This window comes from Ornithodoros turicata, chromosome 2 (genome assembly GCF_037126465.1).
Source record: "Ornithodoros turicata isolate Travis chromosome 2, ASM3712646v1, whole genome shotgun sequence".
NCBI classification, from domain to species: domain Eukaryota; kingdom Metazoa; phylum Arthropoda; class Arachnida; order Ixodida; family Argasidae; genus Ornithodoros; species Ornithodoros turicata.
In genome coordinates, this window is record NC_088202.1 from 136,620,412 (window position 1) to 136,633,151 (window position 12,740).

Consider the following 12,740-nt stretch of genomic DNA (forward strand, 5'->3'; position numbering starts at 1 on the left):
AGTCTGTTTCTTCCGTTTCTCAGAATCAATATGGTGCTGTTTGTTGATAGCTTGCGAAAGATGCGTAAATGCAGAAAGGAGAGTAGATCCATACGGGGTTGGAGATTGAACCGAAAGCACTTCATTTGTCAGGTCATTCTTTAGAAAGCATTGAGATTCGTTTCGCGGCTACAACGCGCTACACTATGCTCTGGGTTGCTGAACGTGACGTTGAATTCTCCTGTAGCCTTCGGGTTAATCTGTCAAAGGGATGCACAAAAGTGCAGAGAAGTGGCGGTACTGCCTCGTGGTGACGATTAGAGTAACTTACTGTGGGAAAGTACTGGAGCAATACTATGTCACGTCTTTCTGACCATACCTATGGTCAGGAGAGGAGATGTGTCGAGTACGTAGCTCAGATAACATAACGCAAAGCTGTTACTACACTGCCCCCTTTCTTTTTTTTTTTTAATTTCCTTGTGCTTTGCAATCCAGGTTTACCCGCTGCAAGCGGATACAGCAAAGATGCCCGGAAGAATACTAACACGATGCCACTAAATTAATTTGTAACTACTAAGGATTATCAAGTGGCCTTTGAGTGACGCGTAGCCTTTGAGGACACCCTAGATTCAAATTTGTTACGTCCAGCTTCATCAAATCCCATTGTGGCATCCCTGCTCGGTTTGGATGTCCTCAGCCAACACGGTATTCTTGATTTGACTTTCGGCATTACAATCAATATACCAAAATATGAATGACAGTTCAGTTTTCTTTAATTTACTGAAATATCCATTTATCCATCCATCCAGCTCAGTTCATGCCGTTGAGGAGGGAAGGCGTGTTGTCCGCCTAAAGTCTGGTTTAGAGTCCGACGTAGTCGCATCGCCTATCGCCGCGCGCGTTCCGCGCCGACAGCCAGCGTTGGCTACGCCACGCTTCTTTATCCTGCCGAGATCATAGTCTGACGCGATTCAGCGGCGCTGCGCTACGCGTCGTTACGCCCCGCTCCGTCGGACTCTGGAGGCTGGTTTAGAGTCCGGCGGAGCGAGGCGTAACGACGCGCAGAGCACGGCCGCGCATCGCGAGCCAATGGTGAGGCTATAGTTCGACGACACTTGGCGAAGCGCGGCGTGGCGGCAACGCGTTACGTCAGCCGCCGTCGGGGGAGCAGAGGTGTGCACTGCGTGGGCGCTGGTGGACTCGGATTTCCAAACATGGCGTCGCCCATTGACCTTTTGATTGATTAAGGAACATCCGTGCCTATAAAATACACGACGGATGAATTATAGAGGCAAGCAAAAAACGGAGAACACATCTGGGAAGACGTGCGACTTCCTTTAATTCAATGTTAATTTTTGGGGGATACCAGCCGTATCACAGCAGCACAAACGTACGATGGGAACACGGATTGTCTTTAGTCGGATTCCCACTAATGGGTACAGTTGCCAGATATGACTACTTTCTCATTACGAAATGTGAAAATCTCCGGAAGCGAATTCGTTGCGCTGCCCCGAATCGCGTCAGACTATGAACCCGGTAGAATGAGGAAGTGTGGCGTAGCGAACGCTAGCTGCCGGCGCGGAACGCGGGCGAAGACTACGTCGGACTCTAACCCAGCCTTGAGCCTAGCCCTAATGTGCCCTAACGTGCCTAACTGCATGCCGGAGAAGCTTACGCGCATAATTTTCATAGCGCTATAATTACCCAGCGTTCCTCCTTGCTGCAGTATACTCCCCCCCCCCCCCCCTGTGTCTCGGTGCACTTTCGGTTACCATAAGCTTGCAAAAACGTATTGCGTCTGCTATGCCTCAACGAGTTGCAAGAAACCGATGGCGTTGCGCACCATGTGCATTTTCTATGGGCCTGTTTCACGACGTGTGGAGGCGCTCCGAACCGTATTCTGCACCGCCATTTGCGGTCCTGTAGGCGGAGGTTTTTCCGTACACAGGCATGTATCGCTTACACTGCGGCTCTGAAAAATCGTGGCACAAGGATTCCCACAAAAGAGATGACGTTCTCGGTACGGTGGAAGGGCACGGGACACGCCGGACACGGCCGTCTAGTAAGGGCGCTCTACGCTAGAGGAGGACAGTTGGCGCTGCGGTCGCCGGACGAAACTTTAGTAACAGGCCAATAGACGACCTGTGCCCTTACGTCATTGATTACGTGACGACGACGCGCAAAGCATGCTGGTGGCCACTATCAGCTTTATCAGCCGACGCGGTTTTTTCCGCTTCTTGCTCACCACATCAAAATATAACCTCGCACATACTCGTGACGCCCGATTCGAACGTCCTTATTGCATCGCGTATACCATTTTTTTCGCTCCGTCGCTGACTGTGATGAGCGGTTATGTTTCGCAGTTTTCGAAACGTGCAATACACGTGATGATCACGTACCCGTGCGAGCGGCTTTAACCATTATGAGGTGCTTTATTTTCTCTTACATGTTCCTTGCATGTGTTACCGACGTTCATGTGCTTGTCATGTTTTGCGCTGTGTGCTCATTGTATATTTGTCAACGTCTAGAAATACTAGCTGGAATGGCTCGGGTACGCAAAACGCACTAGTACGGAGCAACAGACAAAAAAAGAAGAGAGAGAGAGAGAGAGAAAATGATTTGTTTCACATTCGAGGTCATTGCAAACCCTGATGATGGATGCGACAACGGAAATTGATTTCTATTCAGTTCATTCTTTTTGTTTGTTTGTTTCTTCTTTATTTCTTTCTCTTTTGTTTTTCTTTTCTTCTTTTTATGGCACAATCTCACCGTATCCGTCTATTTTAGCTTATGTGGACAGTTTATGTGGCACATTTTTAAAACTCTCTCAGGACGTTCCGAAGTGAATGGTGCGACTTTTCGCTTTGTGGCCCCGAGCCCTGTATTACCGTATTCTATTGTACGCAGCTCAAAATATTTAAAAATAGTGTGACCTCACACGATTGAAAGTCTTAAACGAACGCCGTGGCAGTTGGATTCTTACGACTCGGAAATTGATAGTCGCGACCACGGCGACCAACATGACCAATCACACGCGACAAAAGGTCGCTATTCTATGGGACGTTGAATCACTGCAATAACCTTCGACTTGATCATCTTTTTCAGACCTGGGTTGTGCCCAGAAATTTCAGCGGGTGTTCCTGGGCTTGGCGAAGGCGCTGGCGCTTCTCGCACTTCTTTATTTATTCATCTGTTCCTTGGACTTCCTGAGCAGTGCCTTTCGCCTTGTTGGAGGCAAGACTGCCGGCAAGGTGATGTCCCAGAACGAGGTCCTCAAAAACCCTGTCGTTGGACTCATGATCGGACTCTTATCAACCGTACTCGTTCAGAGTTCTTCCACATCGTCCTCAATCATCATCACGATGGTCGGAGCTGGACGTAAGTATCTCGTATAACATACGTTTTCTAGTCACTCTGCTTTAGAGTAGTTGAAACTGCGTCCACTTACTGAGAGCTGATAGCTTTGTCACTAAAGCATTAATTCGAGTGAGTTGATCAGGGACCTGGGTTTCCTCATCTGTAGCAATACTGCACAAACTAGTCATCAGATGATATATAGGCATCAATGCTAGACGTCCGTCGTACTCGTTCCAGCTGCTTTGCTGTAATGCACACAGGCTGATGCTGTAACGGTACAAGCCAGTTTCTTGTGTATATGGTGATAAATATATTCAAGTGTGTTTCTTCACTTTTGATGACGCACGAAGCATTGTATGTGCCAAGCAGACTTGTGCCTGTTACACCAAAAAAAGTAATTCATTATCGTTACTCTTCTAGCTAAAGTAATTGATTACCGTTGCAAGTTACTCGACTCAAAATGTAATTGATTAACGAGTATAAAAGTAACGCGCTACTCGGGCCGTTACTCCGTTACTTTGAATTCATGCAGAAACTTCCGCCTCTGTGTGCTTCGAAAAAAAAAGAGAAAAGCCCCAACTCCCAATTGATTGGGACAGCTAAAATAGCGCGAAAGACTTGCGAGCGAGAAGTAGCAATAATATTTTCGGCTTACTGCAGTAGAATAGACCAACAAAGGCATAAGAAATTTGTCAGAGCATTGTTATTTTGAGCCAGGCTCTACTTCAAAAGTAATTGATTAGTCGGTAATTGATTACTCAAAATTGTAATCCAACTACTTGAAAAATTACTTGTTCAAAAATGTAATTGATTACTCGAAAAATTACTCAAAAAGTAATTGATTACAAGTAACGCAATTACTTGTAACGCGTTGCGTACAAGTCTGGTGCCAAGCCATACCAAGTATAAGTGAAATGGTCGCACACCGTATTAGTGAGTTTTAGTATACCGTTGATAAGGTTATCATGCCTATTGGAACCAATCGCAGTGGTGCGTGACTCAGAATCTTGTCCACTGATTGGTTCCGGTTGATACCGTTCGACGCTAGCCACGTTATCAACGGTCTGTTAAAACTCTCTATTGTATCCCTCATCCATGCACTTTTATGACCTCTATTACGACAAATGCGAACCACACGACCGAGAGTACGAGTACATAAATACATAATGTTCTCTTCCCACTACAGTGGTGGAAGTCCGAGACGCAATCCCAATCATCATGGGCGCGAACATCGGGACTTCGGTGACCAACACCATCGTGTCACTCATGCAGAGCAGCGAACGCAACGAATTTCGCCGAGCGTTCGCAGCGGCCACCGTCCACGACATGTTCAACTGGCTCACGGTCATCATACTGTTGCCACTGGAGGCTGCCTTCGGTAAGTAGAACGCATCATTTTTACGCTCTTATACCCCTCTCACACGGCAAATCGAATGTCATTCCCGGTGAATGACATTCGCACTGAATGACATTCATATCGTGTCACACGGCGAAATGAAATGGCAATACATGCGAATGATATCGCCCAACGAATGAGTTCGGGGAATTCATTGGCCTTTCGCTCTCGCACCGACTGCGTACCCTCGCAAAAAAAACAACGTAAACCATTCGAAGAAGAGTTGTACTCCAATATTTTATTACGAATTTGATAACTTTTGACACGAAGGAAGGAAGGCTGAATATTGATTTTCGGAGAAATAACCTCGTTCCCAGTCGCCACGTTGCCAAGTGCGTTAAGAGACGGGCTTCTTATTTGTCTTTACTTGTGGTACTTTGCAATTTAAGTATCTTTGAGGAAGCAACGATTTTGTGAAATAATACGATGTTTCGCTAGTTTCGAGCAAAAGAAATAAAAATATGACTAATGTACCCGTATACTACTTCATATGTTCGGCCCTGGTGTCTTAATTATCGACACTGACATCATTTGCGAATGACATTCTGTTTCTTCGTGCAGCTGAATGCAAGACAAACGAATGCCATTTGGTGCGACTGTCATTCGCTGGGAATGCCATTCGGTTTGCCATGTGACAGGGGTATTAATATACGGAGACCCGAGCAGAAACCGTTGGCACTCCTTTTAGCGTCGTTAACGTTTGAATGGGAATGACTTCATATGTTGAAATGGATCGTCATCTAGTCCGTTAAAGGACAATATCTAAATCAATACAATGTGCTTTGCAACCATATCGAGAAACATATTTCACAGCATCATATGTCCCATGTAAACAAAAACTAAATTTAATCTTCGCTTTGTACGCCTTCTGTGTATAGCCCCATCGCCCAGCACGGTTTCGTCTCTGCGTTTCGCGATTCGTTGCATACCCTTCCCGACTTTATTGTACGAACTTGATGCAGCTACCGATTGGCCAGACCTGTTTTTGATAACGTCTCTGTAAATGTTGTACAAAGGCCCTAAGGGCACGTGCTGGCATAGATGGTGTAGTGCTGGATGATGGTGTATCCTCAAAACTGGAACTCTGTACCAAGACCATTATCACCTCCTTCAAATATAAAACTGAACGAAGAAGAAAATAAAAACAAAATTTAAAGCTAGCAGCACTCTAGATAACAATTGCTAACACGTCTTGCACTTCCATCCGCAGGGCTTCTGTACCACTTGACAAGCGCAATTGTGGATTCCACTGAGTGGACCACCAACAAACATGCCAACAGAGACTTCTTGCAAGTGATAACCAAGCCCTTCACTGGCCTCATAATTAAGGTAAGAATGACGGTTTTCGAGTGGGTACATGAACCCAAATTCCAGCGAGCAATGGAGTAGGGTATGCCCACTGGCGATTAAATGCCCTAATCATCGTCCAAATAAAGTTGTTGTTGTTGTTATTGTTGCTCTTGCTTAGGTGCTTAGTTACCCAGTAGCTGCTTCGAAGAGATGCCATCATGGGACGGCATGACTTACATTTTAATGCGTTAGCATTAGAAGACTCTTGTCAGAGGAAAAACGTCGGTGTCCATCTGCGGATACGAGAAAGAAACGAGACGGAAGGAAAAATTAGCTTGAACGAAAACAACGAACACATCGGGAAACCGCGCTCAAAGTTTAATGCTCTAGCATTGGAAGCGTCATGAAGAAGAAGTATACAATGGAGTGCGAACGAAGCATGAATGCCGGACCATAGGCGACAAAGGAAAACAGAATGCGATAGACGGCGTCGGGCTCTCGAGACTGAACAGCAACGTAAGCAACGCCTGTCTTCGGACGCCTCGGCTCAACGCCGAAAGCGAGCAAACGCGATCGAGTAAGAACGAAAGCAACGGCTTGCACGTCAAGCTGAAATGCGCCGCAAGAAGTCTCAAGCAGACGCCGAACCTCGCGCGACGGAAGCCGGGGTAAAACGAGCTCGATGGGATGCAAACCCGACACTTCGAGAAGTGGAGGCTGCAGCCAAGAGGGCTAAGCGACAGGTCTAAGCATCAGCGTTACACGTCGAGAGATTCGCAGCAACATTCACGGGAATACGGCGAGTCCTGTGCCGTACGCCTTCCCACAGATCTCAACGTCGTTGCTGTGTACCTGCAGCCAGGGATTACACACAGGCAAGGGGCAACAGCTGTAAACGGCATGATGGACTGAGTTATGCTTACTCAGGAATGGGTCGTCATAGTGGGAGACTTCAACTAAGACGATGTGAAAGACTTCCAGTTCGCCTTAGATATGCATTCTCTGCGCTATGTCTGTTCTGCCGTTCCCAAAGGTTCCATCTCCACTGACCGAGGAACGTGTGTGGATCACGCCAACCAAACGACGCCTCTGGTGGACGAGGTGCTGTACATATAGCGTGCCACTCCACCGACCAGAAAGCCCTTCTGGTGTCTCTCCATAAGGACCCTCCCCCAAAAGAAGTCGTAGACTGCATGTGGACACCAGAAATGCAAAAAACGCTCCAGTGAACCGAAAGAACGAAGCAAAAGAAGGAATCAAAGGCTTATGCTAACGCATTTCCAAAGGATTCACCAATGGGTCTTCCTAATTTTTACATTATACTGAGCAAATGCGGTGGTTTGGGGAAGTTGATACATGTCAAAATAGGGGTATGGGCAGGGGTTATGTCAAGGCAGTGCTCCGTGTGTGCGTATCCCCCTTCGTCTCATCTCAGCGCGTTTTCCCCCCAGCCTTTACGTTATACTTTTCTCTCTTCCTCCAGCTGGACAAGAAGGTGATTCAGCAGATTGCTATTGGTGACGAAAGCTACTACAACCGCTCTCTCATCAAACGGTGTTGCAAAAAGACTGCTGATGGATGCATTGAGCCCTGTGAGTAACCAGCCCCGTACACTTCTGCACGCACACCACAAAACTATATTCGCTTAGCATGGTTGAAACAAGTCTATAAATTACTTAGGCCCAGTTTCACCAACGTTGGTTATCGTTGAACCGAGATTAAGGGTTGCCAAAAGTTGAAGTTAACACTACATTTTACAAATGTTAGTTGGTGACATGATGAATGTTTCAGTGTCATAGCTCCCTTTAGTGAAGTAGATCTAGGAGTTAAATGTAAGTTAAGCTACCGTTGATTTCGGTTAAATGTTAATCGGCGTTGCTGAAACGGGCCGTAGTCATTTTGAGCTTGCTTTTGTCGGCAGTGCTTTTTGAGGTAACACCCCACCAACACTCTGGCCCCCTGGCCCCTTAAGTCATGTTTTACCTGTGGAGCATTTACTGTAGATATGTACTGATGTGTTGAGAAAAATTATCCACTGACAGACCTCAAATCATTCTTGTTATGCCACGCATTGAATACAGTTCTACTTTTGCATAACCTGACCATTTTTAATTATATTTCCACGTTTACACACTCCCAACCTTGATATGATAATAAGTGCTCGTTTTCCTATCCAGGCGAGTTCGCACTACAGGGCTTGCAGTGGCAAGACAGCTTCATCGGCATCCTTCTGCTAGGCATCAGCCTCCTTACACTCTGCACATGTCTAATCCTTATGGTGAAGCTGCTGCACTCCATGTTAGGCGGTCGCATCTCTGTCATAATTAAGACCACCGTGAACGCCGAGTACCGCTTCCCGTACTCCATCCTGGTGGGCTACATCGGCATCGGCATCGGTTGTTTTATGACCATCCTGGTACAGAGCTCCTCCCTCTTCACCTCCGCGCTCACCCCTCTGGCGGGCATAGGTGTCATAAGCCTCGAGCGCATCTACCCGCTCACACTGGGGGCCAACGTCGGGACCACAACTACAGGTATCCTGGCAGCCCTCGCAGCAGACGCAGGGCAGATCCGGCATACACTGCAGATCGCCTTCTGCCACCTGTTCTTCAACTTGATTGGCATCCTGGTGTTCTACCCCATCCCCTATACGCGTTTGCCCATCCACCTCGCCAAGATGCTCGGCAACACGATTGCCGAGTACAGGTGGTTTTCCCTCATGTACCTTATCTGCATGTTCATCCTGTTCCCAGCAGCCGTGTTCGGGTTGTCTATGGCTGGCATGGTTGTCTTCATGGCGGTGCTCATACCGGTGTTCCTGCTCTTAGTGGCTGTGATCGTCATCAACGTGCTTCAGAGGAAGGCACCTCGGTTCCTTCCAGAGTGTATGAGGACTTGGATGTGGCTACCAGAGTGGATGAGATCGTTGGAACCCCTCGATAGAATCGTCCACTCCTGCGTGGGAAAAATCGCCTGCTGTCAGAAGATATGCCCTCCGCAAAATGCCCATAATGGGACCATCTTGCCCATCCGGGAAGAGCCTTCTCAAATGAACTTCGTCGAGTCCAGAAGGTCGTCGTATTCTACAGGCGACTGGCAGTCTGATCTCCAAGGGATTGACAATTCTGCATTTGACGTGACTATAGACAAACAGAAGAGTGTCACCTCCACAACGCAGTTATAACCCTCGGGAAGGGTTGTGATTGTAAATAGTCAGATGTAAATAGACTGATCTTTTTATCGAGAACGTTGGTGGCACTTAGCGAGTGTGTGAAAGCGTTTGGTGTTGTCATGGTCCTTCTATACTCCGCTGAACTAGTGGCACAACGCTGAACCATGGTCCTTCTATGGTCGTGCAACTCCGTCGAAAGTTTGTTCTAGGGCCCACCTCTTACGCTAGGTGGCGCGCACGTCGATTGGGGTGCGGTGATTGGAGGCGTTCCTACGGACTGCTCAGGTAAACATATGCGAAAACCGCGAAACTATGCGAAATAATTGTCGTGGTACCCAGTGCCGGATTTTCAGTGGTGGGGGCCACGGGGCACTGTGCTGTGGGGGCTCCCTCGTGTATTCTACGTCTATCCAATGTGTGGTATTGGGGGTCGATATGCGTGGACGAGGACAGATTTTTACCAAGTTTCTGTTTCAGGGATGCGTTTCAGGCATGCAAAATAGATTTCTTTTGGACAATACCTTTACTGGTGGGGGCCCCGGGGCAAGTGCCCCGTCTGCCCTCCCCTAAATCCGGCACTGGTGGTACCTGTGCCACGTTCGCATACTTGATTTCATTGGGTGTTGACTGATGCGGTTTTCCTCAGACGCTTTCACACACATATCGGCGCAGTTCCATTAGAAGTCGTCCCAGGACGGTCCCAAGGGTGTCAGTCGTGACGTTGGCCAGCCCTGAGGCCGACAACGGCGAGCCCTTTCACCATCACCGTCATCACCACCACCATCATCATCATCACCACCGCCACCACCGTGTAAATCATGAAAAGCAAGCGCCAAAGTGAATTACAATAAACGTGATCAGACGTGATCGTCACTCTGGCGGTGCATATCGCCATGCGTTGCTTCATGAAAGCGCCTGGCTTTTATTAACATACTTCCTTAGAGCGTCTGCTGTCACCGTGTCACGGCGGCATGTACGCACCATATACTTGCTAGCATACATCACATCGTAGTTTGTTAACAGAGATTACACAATCCATGTATGTCATGCAAGGTTTCCTGCATCAGTTGCTGCTTGCAGAGGTGGGATGTGTTCATGTAACCCACAAGTTGATGACTTTCTCGTGCTTACTATTTATACCATGTAAACGTTCAGATATGTATCTGACATCGACACTACAGTACAGACGACAGTTACGTATCAGAGCGACCAGCTCGCGTGGCATAGTGGTTAGGGTGGCCGCTTTTCACGCAGAGACTGGGAGGTGACACGGGTTCGAATCCTGTCGCCGACTGTGCTGTCTGAGGTTTTCCCTGGGTTTTCCCGGAGGCCTTTCTAGACGAATGTCGGCGCAGTTCCCCCTGAAGTCGTCCCAGGACGCATACTAAGCCCTCTGCTGCCCACTCCTACCTGCTGTCCTCTCTCCACCTGTCCACGTCTGTACGCCGCTGATAGCCACAGTTGCTTCGCGGCGCTAACACGGAATTTAAAAAAGTATCACAGCTTTCTCCGCATGATGGGAACAACAGCTCAGCTACTGCAGAGCGGTATATTAAAAGGGAGTCTGGCCATTGGGAGGAGTCACAAAAAGAGGCTCAACGTGTCAATCACAGTCTCGCTCCTCTGATTGGTTTGCTTTTTACCAAGGGGGTCGCCATGACACCATACTGCCACCCAAAATGGCGTCGAAAACAAACACAGTGAAGCGGGGATTTCGTGACAAAAATTTTTCACAGACTACTCTGATTTTACACTGCAAATGCACATTGTCATATATGTTTCTCGGAAATCAGTTTCAACTTACGCTCATCCGTCGATATCTAATCGAAAATAATACGTTTTGTCGCCGACGTTAGGCCTAGTAAACACGGCGATCGCGGCGATCACAACGAAATCATAACAAAAACGGCATTGTGCTGTACAATCTCATATTTAATTGCTGGATTTCATGGATATAAACATTCTTGCCTTTTATATTCCAACTGTTCATGTAGATTTGTTTAAAAATCATTCCGACGACAGAATGTGTCCCAGCAGGTGGTTCTGCCGGCAGCGGTGCAACGACGGAAGCAGACGACAACTCCCGACGTGCCTTACGCTCCCTAGGTGGCGCTCATCAAATTTGCACCAAAAATCCACTAGTTCTGCGGGTTGCGAGAAGTATCCATTTCAATCCCATCCAATCCACTTGCCACCCAAAATGGCGCTGCCCATGTTGGATAGGGGGACAAATAGTGAGGATAGGTTGATTGATAGCGCCCCATATTTCAAGACTCCATTGGTCAGAAAGCTGAAAAAGTGGGTGGAACTTCAGGTATAGGCATGACCCATTAATGGCCAGACTCCCTTTTAATATACGGCTCTGTTAAAAGGGAGTCTGGCCATTAATGGGTCATGCCTATACCTGCAGACTCACCACTGCAGACTCACCACTGATGTTTCGTTTTCTTTCTGCGACTTCGCCGATTGTTTCAGTTTATTTTCCTGGACGAATGTATCTAACCAGTGTTGAGATACTTTTAAATATTTTTTTTTCCTTTTAGAGTTTTTTTTACTGTCGTATTTCCTATAACGACTTTTATAATCAGCTTGGTAAACAAGATTTCCAAGATGTTATCCAGCCTTGCGGAGTTTTTGGTAGTCAAATTTTATTCGCCACTACCAAGTAGTAGTAGCGCAACCAGTCAGCAAAGTTTAGTAGTAATGCGTAGAATTATCTATTTTTAACAACTGAACAGGAAGAATACGTAGGGGGATCTGCTCTGTTCAGAGCGCTGGAATTCTTGCTCAGCAAGAAGCAAACAGTAAGGACGCAAAAGTAACGCGAAGACGCTCCTGTGTCTGTGCCTTATACAGTGGTGGTGCTCAATATAAACATCTTTTGTATGCCACTCACGAAGGTAATATTACAGAAAGATGGCACGTTTGTTGCGTAACTGTTGAATATCGTGCAATGTGCCACTGATGTAGTTTTGGTTCCTTTGAGAGCAAGATACAACGAAAAAAAAAGAACAAAGCACAGAAAAAAATCTGGAAAACTAAAGGGACGTCTCCTTTCCATGCCTAAACATGGTGTTTGTACTCCATTACTTTACTTTATTGCTTTGCATAGAAATCATCTTATTATTTATGTTGCTTTGCCTTTATTTTTTCATTTGCTTCAATACAGTGTAGTCGCGAACATCTCAAGTCCGACAGGTCATGACAAGTGCGCAGTGATTTGCTCGCTCTATAAAACTGGAACTTGCTCTACCGATAAGAGAACGGTGCTTATCTTCCCTGTATCTATGGTCTAGTTTCGCTTCGCACTATCACGCTTTCAAGCTCTCAATTCACCTGCCCCCCTATAAACCATCGGTATTTGAGTTTTTTTTTTTTGGGGGGGGGGGAGGATATGTTTATTAGATAAAGAAAGGGGGAAAGGTCAGTCAGGGGTCAGTTGCGCCATTGGTCACTCCGTTAATATAATGACATTTAAAGCGTGTTTTTAGTCAGACACTTAATGCCGGGGGCAGGCATTCGCAGTAAACAGCAACTAATGGTGCG

At 46.9% G+C, this 12,740-nt stretch overlaps 1 protein-coding gene and 1 long non-coding RNA gene across 8 annotated transcripts in view; one reads left to right on the forward strand and one right to left on the reverse strand.

Annotated features, from left to right (window-relative positions):
• Positions 1-10,088, forward strand: part of LOC135386186 (sodium-dependent phosphate transport protein 2B-like) — a 35,439-nt gene extending 25,351 nt beyond the window's left edge. For all 4 annotated transcript variants that reach the window (XM_064615965.1, XM_064615964.1, XM_064615963.1 and 1 more), the window contains 5 exons: positions 3,085-3,357; positions 4,523-4,714; positions 5,943-6,061; positions 7,506-7,614; positions 8,200-10,088. In XM_064615965.1, the coding sequence (XP_064472035.1) occupies positions 3,085-3,357; positions 4,523-4,714; positions 5,943-6,061; positions 7,506-7,614; positions 8,200-9,206 (1,700 nt within the window). In that variant the 3' untranslated portion in view covers positions 9,207-10,088. The remainder of the gene's footprint in view (positions 1-3,084; positions 3,358-4,522; positions 4,715-5,942; positions 6,062-7,505; positions 7,615-8,199) is intronic.
• LOC135386192 (uncharacterized) overlaps positions 1-12,740 on the reverse strand; it is a 449,529-nt gene that overhangs the window by 209,676 nt on the left and 227,113 nt on the right. The window lies entirely within an intron of this gene.